Raw genomic sequence first — 17254 nt, 5'->3', positions numbered from 1 at the left:
GGACAAAGTCCTGCCCCTGTCCCCCACGTGACGTGGCTACGTGGCCAGGAAGGTGACAAGGCAGCGCCGGGGGTGCCACCGCCCGCTTGGGGACGTTGCCAAGGGCACAGGTGGGTGCCAGGGGACACTTGGGGACCCTCGAGGGGGGGACCCCAAAGTGGGGGGGTGGCCCCCGGTGCTGGCGGCGCCGCGGGAAGGGGAAGTCGGCGACTTCCTGCGAGCGGGGACACCACGGGGACGCCGCGGGGACCCGTGCGGGTGCCAGCGCGTTGGTGGCACTCGTGGGGACACCGCTGGGCACCGTGGGGACATTGGGGGTCGGGGACCCCCCTCGGGGGTGACCCCACACGGGGACACTGGGTTCCCGCTCCTGGGGGTGTCCCCTCTGCAGTCCACGGGGTGGTGGCATTGTCACCAAGTGTCCGGGTGGGGACGTGGCCACGGGGACTTCGGTGTCACCCCCATGGACGTGGCCCTTCGGGGGTGCTGGGGGTCTTGGGGACACTCGGGGCACTTCTCTGGGGTTGTCCCTTTTGGGGCACATGGGGACCCAAGGAGGTGGCCCCAAGGAGATGTCCCCAAGGAGGTGGCCCCACATGGATACTCAGGTCCTGAAAGAGGTGTCCCCAACTGGACAGAAGTGTCCCCAAGGTGTCCCTGTGTGGACGCTGGGGTCCCCAAGAAGGTGTCCCCAAGGAGGTGTCCCCAAATGGACCCCGAGGTCCCTAAGAAGCTGTCCCCAAGGAGGTGTCTTCGCCTGGACCCTAAGGTCCCTAAGGAGATGTCCCCACATGGACACTGGGGTCCCCAGGGCGGTGTCCCCAACTGGACAGATGTGTCCCCAAGGTGTCCTTATCTGGACACTGAGGTCCCCAAGGAGATGTCCCCAAATGGATAGAGTGTCCCCAAATATCCCCACCTGGATGCTGATGTCCTCAGGGAGGTGTCCCCAGCTGGACCTAGTGTCCCCAGGGTGTCCTTATCCGGACACTGAGGTCCCCAAGGAGGTGTCCCCAAATGGACCCCAAGGTCCCCAAGGAGGTGTCCCCAGCTGGACAGAGTGTCCCCAAGGTGTCCTTATCTTGATGCTGATGTCCCCAATGAGGTGTCCCCAAAGAGATGTCCCCAGCTGGATAGAGTGTCCCCAAATATCCCCACCTGGACCCCGAGGTCCCCAAGGAGGTGTCCCCAAGGAGGTGTCCCCAAATGGACCCCGAGGTCCCCAAGGAGGTGTCCCCAGCTGGTCAGAGTGTCCCCAGGGTGTCCTTATCTTGACGCTGATGTCCCCAAGGAGGTGTCCCCATGGAGGTGTCCCCAAATGGACCCCGAGGTCCCCAAGGAGATGTCCCCAACCGGACAGCCGTGTCCCCAGGATGTCCCCTCGCTAACCCTTTGTGTCCCCCCCCCCCAGGATGGCGTCCCCTCAGCTGCCCTCGGTGCTGGCCGCGGCCTCGACGGCCACCTCGCGGGGGCTGGAGGCGCTGGTGGGGCTGGCCAACGCGCTGGGCAAACCGGAGAAGATGCCGGAGGCACAGGTGGAGGCCGAGGAGGCGGCGGCGGAGGCCGAGGGGGTCCTGAAGAGGCTGAACGAGGCGCTGACGGCCGCGCTCAACGCCAGGGCGGTGGAGGAACCCGGGGCGGGGGCCAGGCGCATCTACGAGGTCATGGAGACCTTCGCCAACGCCAGAGTCCAGGAGCTGGAGCGGGAGCAGAAGCGGAACCAGCGGCAGAAGAAGCTGCTGGCGGTGCTGCGGAACGTCGCCCTGGGGCTGCTGCTCCTCTGCACCCCCCTGCGTGAGTACGGGCCGGGAGGAGCCAGTAGGAAGTGGTGGAAACCAGTAAGAAACGGGAGAGGCCAGTAAGGAACCAGTAAGAAACGGTAGAGGCCAGTAAGGAACCAGTAAAAAACGGTAGAGGCCAGTAAAATCCAGTTGAGGCCAGTAAAAAAGCAGTAAAAGCCAGTAGAGGCCAGTAAAAAAGCAGTAGGAACCAGTAAGGAACCAGTAAGGAACCAGTAAAAAATGGTAGAGGCCAGTAAGGAACCAGTAAAAAATGGTAGAGGCCAGTAAGGAACCAGTAAAAAACAGTAGAGGCCAGTAAAATCCAGTAGAGGCCAGTAAAAAAGCAGTAAAAGCCAGTAGAGGCCAGTAAAAAAGCAGAAAAAGCCAGTAAGGAACTGGTAGAAACCAGTAAGAAATCGTAGAAACCAGTAAAAAACGGTAGAGGCTAGTAAAAACCAGTAGAGGCCAGTAAAAAAGCAGTAAAAGCTGGTAGAGGTCAGTAAAAAAGCAGTAGGAACCAGTAAGGAACCAGTAAAAAAACAATAGAGGCTCGTAAAATCCAGTAGAGGCCAGTAAAAAAGCAGTAAAAGCCACTAAGGAACCAGTAAAAAACAGTAGAGGCTCGTAAAAACCAGTAGAGGCCAGTTACAAAGCAGTAAAAGCCAGTGAGGAACTGGTAGGAACCAGTAAGAAGTCGTAGAAACCAGTAAAAAACGGTAGAGGCCAGTAAAAAAGCAGTAGCAACTGGTAGGAACCAGTAAGGAACTGATAGGAACCAGTAAGAGCCAGTAAGAAGTGGTAGAAACCAGTAAAAACTGGTGGAGGCTGGTAAGAGCCAGTAGAGGCCAGTAAAAAAGCAGTAAGGACTGATAGGAACCAGTACAAACCAGTAAAGGACTGGTAGGGAGTCCTTCAGGTCCATTTGGTTCACTGGTGCTGGTGGAGAGTGCTATGGCCCAGTAGGCACCAGTTCTGACCAGTAAGGAATCCTGCAAACCAGTAGGCTCTTCCCCTTTTTCTATTACGGACCAGTACGGATGCCCTGCAGACCAGTTTAGACCAGTATACACCACTAGAGGTTAAGGAGAACTATTGTAAACCAGTAAGGACCAGTACAGTCCAGTAAGAACCATTAGGTTTTATCCTGCCCTGACCAGTTTAGACCAGCAAGGAGCCCTACAGACCAGTAAGAACCGCTATAGACCAGTAGGAAGCAGTAGGGAGTTCCAGTATAGACCAGTGTAGACTCTCCTGTGCTCCCAGTATGGACCGGGGACACTGGGAAGAGGATACTGGGGAGGGACTGGGGGCACTGGGAGGGAACCAGAGGGATCAAGAGACACTGGGAAGAGGATACTGGGAGGGGATGGGGGCACTGGGAGGGAATGGGGACACTGGGACAGGATGGGGACACCGGGAGGGGACAGGGACACTGGGAAGAGGACACTGGGGAGGGGATGGGGGCACTGGGAGGGAACTGGGGGGCACTGGGAGGGGGCCCAGGGGCCACAATTCGGGGACGGGGACCCCGGGAACGCCACCAGGGGCCACCGCGTGCCACCCCCGTCCCTTCTCGTCCCCGCAGTGTCCTTCGACGCGGTGCGGGAGGCGCTGGGGGTGACGCAGGAGGGCCACCTCGTCCCCTGCCTGGCCACCGTCCTGCTGCTGTGCCAGGTGGCCGCCTGGGCCACCGAGCGCTCCGGCCACCACCTGGCCACCGCCTTGGAGCAGCAACGTCACCAGGTCACCCGCTACCACCACCTGGCCCACGCCGCCACCCGCCCCGATGACACCCGGGCGGCCCTGAGGACGCTGGAGGAGGTGGCCAACCAGTTGCAGCAGCTACTGGGAGCACTGGAGGACGACCTGCAGGAGGCCCGCGGCTTCCCCGCCACCACCCGCGCCTTGGGGACGGCCGCGGTGGCCTTGGGGACAGTGACCCAGGATGAGGAGGGGCTGCGGAGGCTGGCACGGATGCTGCCCGGGGAGGTGGCGGGGCAGCCCTAGCCTCCCGGTGACCTTGGGGACAGCGGTGTCACCTATGGGGCGGCCTGGGGTCCCCCGGTCCTTTTTGGGGACGCTGAGGTGGCCTTTTGGGGGACGGTGGCGCTGTCCTTTGTCCCCTCGCCCCGATAAATAAATAAAGTTCAAGGGTGCGCCCAGGCTCTGGTTCGTCACTTAGGGGGGTGGGGACGTCCTCGGGGACAAGGGGACGTGTCCTTGAATTGTCCCCACCGCCCGGATTGTCCCCAACAGCCCCTAGGATCCCCCCGGTTCGGTGTCCCCAGGCTGTGGGGGACAAGGTGGGGACGCGGCAGGGCCTTTGGGGGACAGTTTGGGGACGCAACGGGGGGGCTGGGGGAGGCGCAAGGGGGACATCCTGAGGGGTCCTTGGGGCTGTGACGGGGACATCGGGGGACACTGGGGACATCTGGGGCTGTTGGGGGGGGACATTGGGGGACATCTGGGGGTGTTGGGGACATTGGGGGACATTGGGGGCTGTTGGGGGACATTGGGGGACATCTGGGGCAGTTGGGGGACATTGGGGGCTGTTGGGGGGGACATTGGGGGACATCTGGGGCTGTTGGGGACATTGGGGGCGGTTGGGGGGGGACATTGGGGACATCTGGGGCTGTTGGGGACATTGGGGGCGGTTGGGGGGGGACATTGGGGACATCTGGGGCTGTTGGGGACATTGGGGGCGGTTGGGGGGGGACATTGGGGACATCTGGGGCTGTTGGGGGACATTGGGGGCTGTTGGGGGGGACATTGGGGGACATCTGGGGCTGTTGGGGACATTGGGGGCGGTTGGGGGGGGACATTGGGGACATCTGGGGCTGTTGGGGACATTGGGGGCGGTTGGGGGGGGACATTGGGGACATCTGGGGCTGTTGGGGACATCAGGGGCTGTTGGGGGACATTGGGGGACATTGGGGGCTGTGGGGGACATCGCGGGATGTTGGGGGCTGTTGGGGGACACCAGGGGACATTGGGGGACATTGGGGGTTGTTGGGGGACATTGGGGGCGGTTGGGGGGGGACATTGGGGGACATCTGGGGCTGTTGGGGACATCTGGGGCTGTTGGGGGGGGACATTGGGGACATCTGGGGCTGTTGGGGACATCTGGGGCTGTTGGGGGGGGACATTGGGGGACATCTGGGGCTGTTGGGGACATTGGGGGCTGTTGGGGGACATTGGGGACATCTGGGGCTGTTGGGGACATCTGGGGCTGTTGGGGGGGGACATTGGGGGACATCGGGGGTTGTGGGGGACATCGCGGGATGTTGGGGGCTGTTGGGGGACACCAGGGGACATTGGGGGACATTGGGGGTTGTTGGGGACATCGAGGGCTTGGGACACTGTGGGGAGATCCGAGTGCCACCGCGTCCCCAGCCCCGCGTGTCCCCAAGTGTCCCCCCTGCCACCGCCTGTGGGGACCCTGGAGGCCCCCAGGGGAATTGGGGACAAACCAGGAACCCCCCCACACCCCCCCCAGCAACTTCTGCGTCCGAAAAAACGACAAAAAAAAACAATAACAGGCAAAAAGGGAAAAAAATCCCCCAAAAGGAAGAGCTCGGCCCCGGGCGGAGGAAAGCTGGGGGAAGGGAGCCAAGCGCTCGGGGCGTGCCCCAAATCCGCGCATTCCCACCCAAAACGCTCTCCGGGAACTTTCTCTTTCCCTTCGGGAGCCGTGGCCGCGGTGAGGCTGCTGCGCATTTCTCCCCCAGCCCAGTTTTGGGGCCGTTTTGCCCCTTTCGATCATTTCTGAGGGCGGCTCACGCCCCTGGTCCCGGTACTGCCCCCGACCCCAAAACAAACCCCAAATTCCCTGGGATGCACGGGGTGGGCTCGGGTGTGGGGTTTTCATGCTTCGTTCACATATTTTTGCTGCTGGATTCGTAATTTTTGCTACTTTGGATAATTTGTGGGATTTTGGTACCTCTCTGATGGATTTATTAATAATTTGTGGGATTTCAGGATTTCTGTGATTTCTTTGTAATAATCTGTGGGATTTTGGCACCTCTCTGCTTGCTTTTTTTAATAATTTCTGAGATTTTGATACTTCTGCCCTTGCTTTATTAATAATTTGTGGGATTTTGGCACCTCTGTGATGGATTTATTAATAATTTCTGAGATTTTGGAGCCTCTTTGATTGCTTTACTAATAATTTCTGGGATTTTGGTGTCTCTGGGATTGCTTTATTAATAATTTGTGGGATTCTGCTACCTCTGTTATTTCTTTATTAATAAAATCTGGGGGAGTTTGGTACCTCTTTTTTTTTAATAATTTGTGGGATTTTGGTACCTCTCTGCTTGCTTTATTAATAATTTGTGGGATTTTGGTACCTTTGTGCTTGCTTTATTAATAATTTGTGGGATTTTGGTACCTTTGTGCTTGCATTATTAATAATTTGTGGGATTTTGGTACCTTTGTGCTTACTTTATTAATAATTTCTGGGATTTTGGTGTCTCTGGGATTGCTTTATTAATAATTTGTGGGATTCTGGTGCCTCTGATATTTCTTTATTAATAACATTTGTGGGATTTTGGTATCTCTGGGCTTGCTTCATTAATAATTTGTGGGATTTTGGTACTTTTGTGCTTGCATTAATAACAATTTGTGGGATTTTGGTACTTTGGTGCTTGCGTTAATAACAATTTGTGGGATTTTTGTGCCTCTGTGCTTGCTTTATGAATAATTTTGGGGATTTTTGCCGTCTCCAGGCTTTCCCCATTAAGCTCAGCTGTGTTTATGAGCAGGGATTTACTGAAATCTGGGATAAACGCGGAATTTGGGGCAAGCCAGCCTGAGACGCGACACCTGGACCAGCTGAGGGGCCCTGAGGGTTGTCACCCCCCTGCCACCCGTGATGTGGACATCGGATGTCACCGGGGCCACCAGCCCCACTGAGGTGGGGCCAGGTCCGGGGCGGATGAGGGGACATGGGGACAAGGGGACAGGGGGTGGCGGAGGGGACAAGGGGACAGGGTGGTGGCAGAGGGACAGCAGGGTCGGGGAGACGTGAGGGGGGGGAAAAAGGGGACAGAGGGTGGCAGGGGGAGACATTGGGGGCGGTGACAGGGGATGGGGTGGTGACCCAGGGGACAAGGGACAGCAGGCAACGGTGGCCACGTCCCCACGCTTGGGGACACGGCTGTCCCTGGGGGTGTCTTGGGGCCACCGTGCCTGCACCCCAGCACCCCCAGGGACAGGGGACAGCGGGGAGGCCACGAGGACCACCACGGGGTCCCCCATATCCCGTCCCCAGGTGTCCCCGGAGATGCTGCAGCCGCTGGTGGATGTGGTGGCCACCTTGGGCAAGCTGGGGGCCACCACCGGGCACCTTCCCCTGGCTAAGCCGTGGGACTCGCTGCGGGGTGGCCTCGTCACCTTCAGGGCCGGCGTGCGCGAGGCCTTGATGCACCGCCCCGGGGAGGCCGCCCGCCTGCGCCAAGCCCTGGCCAACACCGCCACCGAAGGGCCCGGCGTCCCCACGGCCTCGGCGGTGGCCATCGTCAGCGAGTGGCTGAAGGCGGTGGCCACCGTGGAGGCCGCCTGGACCAAGCTGAAGGCGGACGCCACCGGCCTGAAGGACGCCTGCGCGGTGGTCGCCGCCACCAGGGCCACCGCCGGGGCCACCGCCGAGGCCGCCTTGGGCAAGCTGGTGGGGGCCATGGCCCTGGAGGCCGAGGCGTGCAAGAAGCTGGGGGCGACCACCCACCTCCTGCCGATGGCCTTGGAGCCCACCGAGGCGGCCGAGGTGGTGGCAGCCCACGACGCGCGGCTGGCGGAGGCCCAGGAAGGGCTGCGGGAGGCCAGCAAGGCCACCGAGGAGGGCGTGGTGGCGGCGGTGGCCGCGGTCACGGCCGAGGAGCGGGGACGGCACGCGGCGGTGGCCCACGAGCTCCTGGGGCAGCTGGCGGTGGCCTGCGACGGCGCCCGCCGCTACTACGGCCACCTGCAGCGCCGCCTCAAGGACGTCGAGGCCGCGGTGGTCCCCGAGGCCACGCAGGGGGACGGGGGCAGCCCCAAAGGGCTGGAGGAGGCGGTGGCGGTGGCCGAGGCTCTGTGGGTCGCCAGCAGCCGCCTGGCCCGGGGGCACCTCCTGGACATGCTGAACGTGGTCCGGGAGCTGCTGGCCACCGATGGCAGCACCGAGGCCGAGGCCGCGAACTTGGCCCGGCGCTGCCAAAATGCCACCGCCGCCCTCCCGGGGCTGCTGCCACCGGGGCTCTCGTAGGGGACGGTGGCTTTGGTGACACCCAACACGGAGCAGGAGTGTTTTGGGTGGAAAAGGGGCCTTCAAGGACACCAAGGCCAGGCTGAGCCATGTCCCCTAGAGCCACGTCCCCCGGTGCCACGTCCCTTAGAGCCAAATCCCTGAGTGCCACGTCCCCCGGTGCCATGTCCCCTAGCGCCACGTCCCTTAGTGCCTTATCGGCAAAAATGAGGAATCGATCGGTTAAAAAACTGGGTTGTGGAGGGATAAAATGAGAAACTGATTGATAAAAATCAATAAAAAGGAGAAAGAGTTTGATGAAAACAAAACAAAACAAAAAAAAAAGAGCGATAAAGTGGTAAATTGCTTGTTGAAAACGATAAATTGTTGAAAATGATGAATTGTTGATAATGATAAACGGATGAAAATGATAAATGGATGAAAATGATAAATGGATGAAAATGATAAATGGATGAAAATGATGATAAATCGATTGATAAAAATGATAAAATGATAAATAGATTGATAAAAATGATAACGTGATTGACAGTGGGGACCCCCTGGGAGATGCCACCCCCACATTCCCACCCCCCCCCAACCACCAAATAATACTTTTTTCACCATTTCATGTTTTTTTGTGCAAAATCTCTCATTTATTCCGGGGTTGTGGGTGCCGCCGCGTCCTGCCCTGCGCCGCAGGGGGGGCCCGGAGCCGCCGGGGGGACGCCGGAGGAGGTTGAGGGGACTTTGGGGGGGGATCTTGGGGGACCCCCGAGGGTCCTGGGGGGGTGTCCGGGGGGGCGAGGAGGAAGTCCTGGAGCTGGAGGCGCTGCCGCAGGAGCCCGGTGAGGAGGAGCTCGGCCGAGGCCAGGGGCAGGCGGGCGCTCAGCGCCGGCGCCCAGCGCCCCGAATCCTCCCCGCAGGAGATCACCAGCCTCCGGGGCTGCGGGGGTGTCACCGGGGAGGGGGGGGAGGAATTAGAGGGGGGGGGTCCCTGCATCACCAGGACCCCCCCCCAAAATCCCCTGGGGTTGTTTGAGGTGGGGAGGGATTCGGTGTCCCCACACAGGAGCCCGTTGGTGGTAACAGGGCCCCGTGTGCTCAGCGCCACCCCCACTTTGGGACACTCCCCCCCCAAAAAAAATTCCCCCTTCTCCCAGGACCCCTGGGAGCCCCCAACCCCAATGGGATCCCCTCAGCCCCCCTCCGGATCCCTCAACCCCTATGTGGCCCCCCCCAGGACCCCTCAACCCCAATGGGATCCCTCAGATCCCCCCTGGGATCCCTCAACCCCAATGGGACCCCCCCAGGACCCCTTCCCCATAACAAGACCCCAAATTCCCCCCCCCATGTCCCGTGGTGGTTCTGAGACCTCCAATGTCCCCCCCCACTGCCCCCTCCCGGTGACCCTGGGTCCCCAATGTCCCCGTGGTCCCCTCCCCAGCAGGTCTGGAACCCGATGTCCCCCCCCCGGTCCCCAGTGTCCCCTCACCCCGTAGGTGCAGGGCATGGTGGGCAGGAAGGTGCCACCGCTGCAGGTGACGATGTCCCGCATCTGCTCGGGCTCGGGGCGGACGCTGGGGGTGACGTGGACCTCGTAGCCCTTGGGGACACCAGGGGACACGGCCGTCAGTCCCACCCCGAGCCCCCTGGGGACACTCGGAGACTCTTGGGGACTCTTGGGGACACTCACCTGGAGCAAGGGGTGGCGGCGGGCACGGCTGAGGGCCTGGGACAAGCTGAAGCCGAAGTGACGTTCCTGCTGGCTGTCACGCACCAGGAAGGACCCCGGGGCCAGCACGCGGCCACTGCGGGCGCTCTGGGGACAGGGGACAACGCGGTGACACTGCTGTCCCCCAGCGACACCCCCATATCCCCAGGAACCTTCCCTGTTCCCAACAACGACCCCCTTTTATCCAGAAGGACCTCCGTGTCCCCGAGGGACAACCCTCCACTGTCCCCAAACACCATGTCCCCAAGGACCCGCTGTCCCCAAGGATCTGCTGTTGTCCCCAAGGACCTCATTCCTGTCCCCAAAGCCTTTGTCCCACAACCCCAAGGACCCGCTGCCCCCAAACACCCCCTCCCCGTCCCCCAAGCCCCCCCCTGCGTCCCCAAGGACCCTCTCCTTGTCCCCAAGGACCCTCTCCTTGTCCCCAAACACCCTCTCCTTGTCCCCAAGGACCCTCTCCTTGTCCCCAAGGACCCTCTCCTCGTCCCCAAGCCCCCCTCGCTCCGTCCCCCAGCCCCCTCGTGTCCCCCAGCCGCCCCCTCCCTGTCCCCAAACCCTCTCCCCGTCCCCGGGGGACCTCGTGGAGCCACTTGGGGGTGACGATGGGGACGCCCCGTGCCACCGCGCAGAGGAACTTGACGGTGCGCCGGACGCGGTCGGTCACCAGGTGGGTGCAGTCGAAGACGGAGGTGGCCATGGACCCCCCCAGCGAGCCCAGGGCCACCTCCATGTCCGGGGAGGCCACCACCCCCGTGAACAGCACCTGGGGACACCGCGGGGACGTCCTTGGGGTGGTCACCGCCCCCCCCCCCCCCCCCCCCCAAGAGCACCCGGGAACACGTTGGGGACACCGGGATGGTTTGGGGACACTACAGGGACACCACTGGCACCCCGAAAGGATTTTGGGGGGGACATGGGGACACCCTGGGGGGGGGGTGGACGGATACTGGGGGGGATATGGGGACACTGGGGGGGGGACTTGGGGACACTAAGACATTCTGGGGGACTTGGGGACATTTTGGGGGACAATTTGGGGACATTTCAGGGGACACGGATGTTTTGGGGGACTTGGGGACATTCTGGGGGACATTTTGGGGGATACAGGGACATTTTGGGGACATTTCAGGGGACACGGACGTTTTGGGGGACTTGGGGACATTTTGGGTGACTTGGGGACATTTTGGGGACATTTTGGGGACCCCCCCGCGCGTACCTTGGGGCTGGAGGAGCCGGAGCCTCCCCGAGGGCGGAGCTGCAGCCCGGTGACCTCCGGTGGCTCCTCCTCCTCCTGGGAGGGGGCGGAGCCATGGTGCAAGGCCCCACCCCCTCCCCCACAAGCCCCACCCACCATCCGACCTCCCCCCTCTCCCCACCTATCAGCAGCCAGTGGGAGGGGCTTGTGTCCTGCTCAGAAGCCCCTCCCACCCTGACCACGCCCCCACACTTTGGCCCCTCCCACCCCAGCAACGACCACACCCCTTAGGCTCCACCCACACGACCCCACCCCATTAGGCTCCACCCACAAGACCCCACCCAATCAGGCTCCACCCACATGACCACGCCCCATTAGGCTCCACCCACTCAATCCCGCCCTTTTAGGCTCCACCCACATGACCCCACCCTATCAGGCTCCACCCACCAGCCACACCCACCCTTATCTGCGAGGGGGCGTGGCCACTCCGTTTGGGGCGTGGCCTGGGCGGTGGGCGTGGTTCCTCTTGGCCCCGCCCCTTCTTGGCCGGCGGCTCAGCAGGGGACGGGGGGCGGGCCCGGAGGCGAGGGCTGCGGCGCGGGGGGGCGGGGCATGGCAGAGCCCCGCCCCTCGCCTGGTTGGCCCCGCCCCCTCCAGAGGCTCCTCCCACCGCGGAGGCCACGCCCCCTGCAGGGGCTCTGCCCCCATGGCCCCGGGCCAGGCGCTGGCTGCGGCGGGGTCCCTGGGTCACCTGCGGGATTTGGGGAGGGGGCGTCAGGGCCCGGAGCCCCCCGAGGCCGCGGGGACCCCGCCGGGTGCCCTGGGGGTCCCTTGGGACCACCCCCACCCCACTCACGGCACCGCCGGGGGCTGCGCTGGTCCCTGCTCCCTCCTCCTGGGCTGGGGTCACCAGCACCGGCTCGGCTGGGGGGACACGGCTGGCGGGGGTGTCCTGGGGGGGCTCTTCCTCCTCCTCCTCCTCCTCCTCCTCCTTCTTCACCTCTTCATCCTCCTTCTTCTCCTCCTCCTCCTCCTTCACCTCTTCATCCTTCTTCTCCTCCTCCTCCTTCTTCTCTTCTTCCTCCTCCTTCTTCTCCTCTTCATCCTCCTTCTTCATCTCCTCCTCCTCCTCCTTCTTCTCCTTCTCCTCCTCCTCTTCTTCCTCCTTCTCCTCCTCCTCCTCCTCCTCCAGCTTGGGGTGGCAGAAGAGCTGCGTGGCCTCCTCGGGGTCCCAGCCCAGGGCTGCGTCTGCCAAAAAGCCACGTTGGGGACCCGGGGAGGTGACACCCCCCACCCCCAGGGGGACAACGCCAAGGTCACCCACCTTCGGTCACCGGTGGCGGCAAGAAGTTCTGGGTGGGCTCCAGGAAGAGGTCGGGGTCGTCTGTGGGGGGAAGAGGCTTGAGATGGGACCCAGGGGACCGGGAGGGGACCCAGGGGACCAAGGAGGGGGCCAAAAGGACCAGAGAAGGGACCCAGGTAGCCAAGGAAGGGACCCAGGTGGTCAATAAAGGGATGAAGGTGGCCAAGGAAGGAGACAAGGTGGCCAAACAGACAATGGAGGGGGCCCAAGGGACCAAGGAGCCACCAAGATGGCCAAGAAAGGGGCGAAGGTGGCCAAGGAAGGGACCCAGGTGGCCAAGGACAGGGACAAGGGGACCAGAAGAACCAAGGAAGGGACCCAGGGGACCAAAGAAAGGGACCCAGGTGGTCAATAAAGGGATGAAGGTGGCCAAGGAAGGGGACAAGGGGACCAAACAGACAAGGGAGGGGACCCAAGGGACCAAGGAGCCACCAAGATGGCCAAGAAAGGGGTGAAGGTGGCCAAGGAAGGGGACAAGGTGGCCAAGGACAGGGACCCAGGTGGCCAAGCCCCCCACTCACCCTCAGTTTCACTCTCCGCCACCTCCGCGCCCGTGTCCCCACCGGGGGTGGCCTCAGCACTCCTGGATCCCCGGGCAGCACCACCGAGGCCCGGATTTGGGGCCGGAATTGGGGATTTGGGGGCCAGACCAGCTGGTGCCACGTCCCTATCGCCACCCGTCACCGAGGTCTGGGGGTTGCGTTGTAGCTCCTCGTCCTCTGGATTCAGGCCCTCCGCGTCTGTCTTTGGGGCTAAATCCGGCTGTTTTGGTACCTCCCCTTCCACACTGTCACCGCGTGATTTGGGGGGCGAACCCTGCCTTTTTGGGGCTGGTTTCTGGCATTTGGGGTCCGTCAGCCCCACGCCGGTCTCGCTGCCCATCGCGGTGTCCACATCGGGATTTCGGGGTTGGGTTTTGCTCCGGAGGCTCTGGACGTAGGGGGTGGGGGCCACCTCCTCCACGTCGGTGTCGCTGCCACTCTGGGGGGTCACGGGAGGGGAAACCTCTGGATTTGGGGTCGCCAGACCCACATCTGGGTCACCGGGTGCCCCCTGCCCCCCTCGCACTGCCCCAAAATCCGGCACCACACCGCTGTCCTCGACCCCGCTATCTCTGTCCACGTTGAGGTCCCGCCCGACGTCTGGATTTGGGGTTTCCATCACCACAGTTGGGTCCTTCCGGGCATTTTGGGGCGTTTTGTGGTTTTTCAGGCCGGGAATATCTGGGCTCGGCTCTTCTCCCTCTATATCTGTGTCGCTGTCCAGCTCCAGGTTCTGGCCTCTGTTTTGGGGACCTTCGAGGTCAGGATTTGGGGGCTTTATCGCTACGTCTGAGTCATCGTGGGGTTTTGGGGTCATTCCAAGGGTTTTTGGACAACCAACATCTGGATTCAGCCCATCCTCCTCCACGTCCGTATCGCTGTCCACCGTGAGCATCTCGCGTCCGCTTTGTGGTTCTCCAGGGCGTGGATTTGGGGTCTCCATCCCCACCTCGAGGATCCTCGGTGCATTTTGGGTTATTTCACGTGGTTTTGGACCCCCACCTCCTGCACTGGAAGGCTCCTCCTCCACATCCGTGTCGCTGTCCACCACGAGCGCCCATTTCTCCTCCTGGCGTCCGTCAGCACCCGGGTTTGGGGTCTCCCCCTCAATATTCGGGGTTTTTGGCGCGTTTTGGGTCATTTGTGGGGTCGGGAGGCGCGCAACGTCTGGGTTTGAGGTGGTTTGAGGGCTTTTTTGGCCAGCTCCGCCATCCTCCACGTCCGTGTCGCTGTCCACCACCAGCGCCTGGATTCCGTTTTTCGAACCCGGATTCGGGGGCTTCATCCCCCCGCCGGGGGTTTTGGGCACCTTTTGGGCCTTTTGACGGATTTTTGGGGGTCTGGCAGACGGAGGAAGGTCGGCCTCCTCCACGTCCGTGTCGCTGTCCACCGCCAGCCTCCACCGCCCATTTTGGGGCCCTCCAGCGCCTGGATTTGGGCCTCGTTCCTCCACATTTGGGTCCCCGCTCACCTCCGGGGCGGCCGGGTGACGGTTAGGGTGAAAAAGAGCAGATTTTGGGTGCGCCTCGTCGTCTGGGTCACTTCCGATGCCTCCCAGCTGCCCCACATCTGGGTCCGCCTGCCCTTCGGGGTCTGGGGAGCGATTTTGGGGCCGAACGCCCGAAACGGCCGTTTTGCTCCCCGCATCTGGAGCCGGGGGACTTTTGGGACACAAACGGAGCTTTTTGGGCCCCGCGACGTCCGGATCCTGGGGGGATTGGGTCGAATCCGTGCGGAGCCCCAGGGTCGGGGTCGGGCGGCGTTTTCGGAGCACGCGGATGTCTGGGCAGGCATCCGGCTCCTCCGGGTCGCTGGGGGGGGGCAAATATTGGGGTAGGGGGGCTGCAGGAGGGGGCCGAGGGGTCCGGCCCCCCCAGGTGCCCCCAGTGGGGTCCCTCCTACCTCTCCGGCACCACTTGGGGCGAGGCGGTGCTGCCGGCAGCGGGGCCTGGAGGGGAAAAAACATTGTTATTATAGGGCCTACAGAAACCCTGAGATGTTTTTTGGGGGGGTCCTGAGTTTCTGTAGGCCCTACAATAACAAAGCGACCCCCCCCCACGATGGGATCACTCACACCGCCACGTCTCGTCGTCCTCCGAGTCGCTGGCGACGGGGGGGGGCCTCGGCTCCGGCCCCTGCCCTGTGGGATCCAGGCGGGTTTGGGGTTTTTTTTTGGGGGGTGGGGGCCGCTGGACACCCCCCTGATAAGGACCCCGGTGTCCAGGAGCCCCCCCCCAACACCCAATCCCCAGGATATGGGGAGGGGGACGGGGACCTACCTGTGCCCCCCGTGGTGACGAGGCCTCGGTGGCGCCTTCGCTGCATGGCCTGAGGGGCAGCAACAACTGCCCCACGGAAACAATTGCCCCCCCCCCCAGCCCCTACATGCCCCCCCCCGGCCCCCTCAAGCACCCCTCGGTCACCGCTGTCCCCCTGGGGCCAAAGGACCCCCCCCGACTTCGTCCATCCTCCTCCTCCTGCCCCCTTGCTTTTTATCTGCCCCTACTAATTGCCCCCCCCCGGCTCTGTATCCTGCCCCAGGAACCCCCAAAACTGCCCCCAAGGCCCCTAAACTGCCCCGTGCCCCCCTCCCAGCTGCCCCAAGGTCCCCCAAATTGTCCCCGGGCTCCCCAAACTGATCCTGTGACCCCCCCTATCCTGCTCTGGGGACCCCCTAAACTGCCCCACAACCCCTCTCAACTGCCCCAAGGACCCCTCTATTTGCCCCAGGGTGCTCCTTAAACCCCCCGGACCTCCTCAACTGCCCCTGGGACCGCCCCAACTGCCACCAGACCCCCCCCATAACTGCCCCAGGGTGTTCCTAAAATCCTCCGGACCCTGTCAACTGTCCCCACGACCCCTTTCAATTCCCCGGGGACCCCTAAACTGCCCCAAGGACCCCTAAACTGCACCAGGGACCCGTTAATTGCCCCCAGGCTCCCCCCAAACTGCCCCGGGGATGCCGCAAACTGCCCCAGTGACCCCTTAAATGCCCCAAGGATCCCCTAAATCGCCTCGGAGACCCCTCACTTTCCCCAAGGGCCCTCCAAATTTCCCCAGGGACCCCTCAGACTGCCCCAGGGACCAGTTAATTGCCCTAGACTCCCCCCAGACTGCCCCAGGGATGCCGCAAACTGCCCCAGTGACCCCTTAAATGCCCCGGGGATCCCCTAAATCGCCTCGGAGACCCCGTAATTGCCCCAAGGACCATCCAAATTGTCCCGGGGACCCCCCTGACTGTCCCGGGGAGCCCTGAATTGTCCCACAGACCCCCTAAACCACCCCGGGGATGCCTTAATTGCCCCAGGGACCCCCCAAATTGCCCCGGGGAGCCCTTAATTGCCCCAGGGACCCATTAATTGTGCCAGGGACCCCTGAAGCTGCCCCGAGAACCCCCCAAACTGCCCCAGGGATGCCTTAATTGCCCCAGGGCCCACCCAGACTGCCCCTGGGACCCGTAAATTGCCCCAGGGACCCCCCAAATTGCCCCAGGAAGCCCTTAATTGCCCCAGGGACCCCCCATACTACCCTGGGGACCCGTTAATTGCCCCAGACCCCCTCCAAATTGCCCCTGGGAGCCCTTAATTTCCCCAGACCCCCCAAAAATTGCCTCCAGGGAGCCCTTAATTGCCACAGGGACCCCTCAAATTGCCCCGGGGAGCCCTTAATTGCCCCAGACTCCCCCCCAAATTGCCCCGGGGACCCGTTAATTGCCCCATAGACTCCCCAAACCGCCCCGGGGACCCGTTAATTGCCCCAGAGCCCCCCAAAAATTGCCCCGGGGAGCCCTTAATTGCCCCAGGGCCCACCCATACTGCTCCGGGAACCCGTTATTTGCCCCAGGCCCCCCCCATATTGCCCCGGGGACCCGTTAATTGCCCCAGACCCCCCCCAAATTGTCCCTGGGAGCCCTTAACTGCCCCAGAGCCCCCCCAATTGCCCCAGGGAGCGCTTTATTGCCCCAGCACCCCCTATACTGCCCCGGGGACCCGTTAATTGCCCCAGGGACCCCCGAAGCTGCCCCAGACCCCCCCCAAACTGCCCCGGGGACGCCTTAATTGCCCCAAGGAGCCCCTAAATCTCCTCAGGCCCCCCCCAGCTGCCCCACGACCCCCCAAAGCCCCCCCAAAAGCCCCAGGCCCCCCCCGGCCCCCCCCGCCCCGGGGACCCCCCCCCGATCCCGCCAAGGGGCCCCGCGCTCACCCCTCCCGCGCCACCGCCTCCAGGCCCCACCCCTCCATCCCCATTGGCCGCCGCCGCCCCGAGGCCCCGCCCACCGCCCGCTCCCATTGGCTCCGTCCGGCGAGGAGCATAGAGAGGGGGGCGGCCGAGGTCCTCCGAGAGGGGCGGGGGTGCTACCATAGAGAGGGGATTGCAGAGCGCCCACGCCGGGACATAGAAGGAGGTGGGCGGGGCGAGCGGCA

The 17254-nt window shown here is 62.8% G+C and overlaps 3 protein-coding genes across 4 annotated transcripts; 2 read left to right on the top strand and 1 right to left on the bottom strand.

Annotated features, from left to right (window-relative positions):
- LOC309889213 (uncharacterized protein) lies at positions 1-3945 on the top strand. The gene is made up of 3 exons (XM_082781974.1): positions 1-110; positions 1412-1794; positions 3367-3945. The coding sequence occupies exons 2-3, from the start codon at positions 1413-1415 to the stop codon at positions 3786-3788; spliced, it is 804 nt and encodes a 267-aa protein (XP_082638100.1). The 5' UTR covers positions 1-110; position 1412; the 3' UTR covers positions 3789-3945.
- Positions 3946-5445: 1500 nt separating this feature from the next.
- Positions 5446-8604, top strand: LOC309889212 (uncharacterized protein). Of its 2 annotated transcripts, none has more exons than XM_082781973.1 (3): positions 5446-5481; positions 6542-6693; positions 7051-8604. In XM_082781973.1, the coding sequence occupies exons 2-3, from the start codon at positions 6652-6654 to the stop codon at positions 8020-8022; spliced, it is 1014 nt and encodes a 337-aa protein (XP_082638099.1). In that variant the 5' UTR covers positions 5446-5481; positions 6542-6651; the 3' UTR covers positions 8023-8604. The 2 variants fall into 2 exon arrangements, with proteins under 2 accessions (XP_082638099.1, XP_082638098.1); XM_082781972.1 differs by having other exon boundaries at positions 5476-5574.
- On the bottom strand, positions 8428-15208 carry MDC1 (mediator of DNA damage checkpoint 1). Its single transcript, XM_082781971.1, has 12 exons — positions 15110-15208; positions 14905-14970; positions 14733-14778; positions 12810-14641; positions 12250-12309; positions 11782-12173; positions 11386-11676; positions 10947-11021; positions 10311-10496; positions 9695-9820; positions 9494-9604; positions 8428-8944 (listed from the first exon to the last, which is right to left on the bottom strand). The coding sequence occupies exons 1-12, from the start codon at positions 15153-15155 to the stop codon at positions 8651-8653; spliced, it is 3525 nt and encodes a 1174-aa protein (XP_082638097.1). The 5' UTR covers positions 15156-15208; the 3' UTR covers positions 8428-8650.
- Positions 15209-17254: the final 2046 nt, after the last annotated feature.

Source organism: Aythya marila, assembly GCF_965140915.1.
Source record: "Aythya marila genome assembly, chromosome: 33".
NCBI lineage: Eukaryota > Metazoa > Chordata > Aves > Anseriformes > Anatidae > Aythya > Aythya marila.
Note: the sequence above shows the minus strand (reverse complement) of the source record. Positions and strands in the feature narration are given on the sequence as shown.

Coding starts and splice junctions, on each gene's coding strand:
- LOC309889213 (XM_082781974.1), top strand. CDS start 1,413: ATGGCGTCCCCTCAGCTGCCCTCGGTGCTGGCCGCGGCCTCGACGGCC. Junction 1,795..3,366: donor GCTCCTCTGCACCCCCCTGC/GTGAGTACGGGC, acceptor TCGTCCCCGCAG/TGTCCTTCGACGCGGTGCGG.
- LOC309889212 (XM_082781973.1), top strand. CDS start 6,652: ATGTGGACATCGGATGTCACCGGGGCCACCAGCCCCACTGAG. Junction 6,694..7,050: donor GGGCCACCAGCCCCACTGAG/GTGGGGCCAGGT, acceptor TCCCGTCCCCAG/GTGTCCCCGGAGATGCTGCA.
- MDC1 (XM_082781971.1), bottom strand. CDS start 15,155: ATGCAGCGAAGGCGCCACCGAGGCCTCGTCACCACGGGGGGCACAG. Junction 10,497..10,946: donor CCGGCTCCTCCAGCCCCAAG/GTACGCGCGGGG, acceptor CGGTGTCCCCAG/GTGCTGTTCACGGGGGTGGT. Junction 8,945..9,493: donor CCATGCCCTGCACCTACGGG/GTGAGGGGACAC, acceptor ACACCCCCGCAG/CCCCGGAGGCTGGTGATCTC.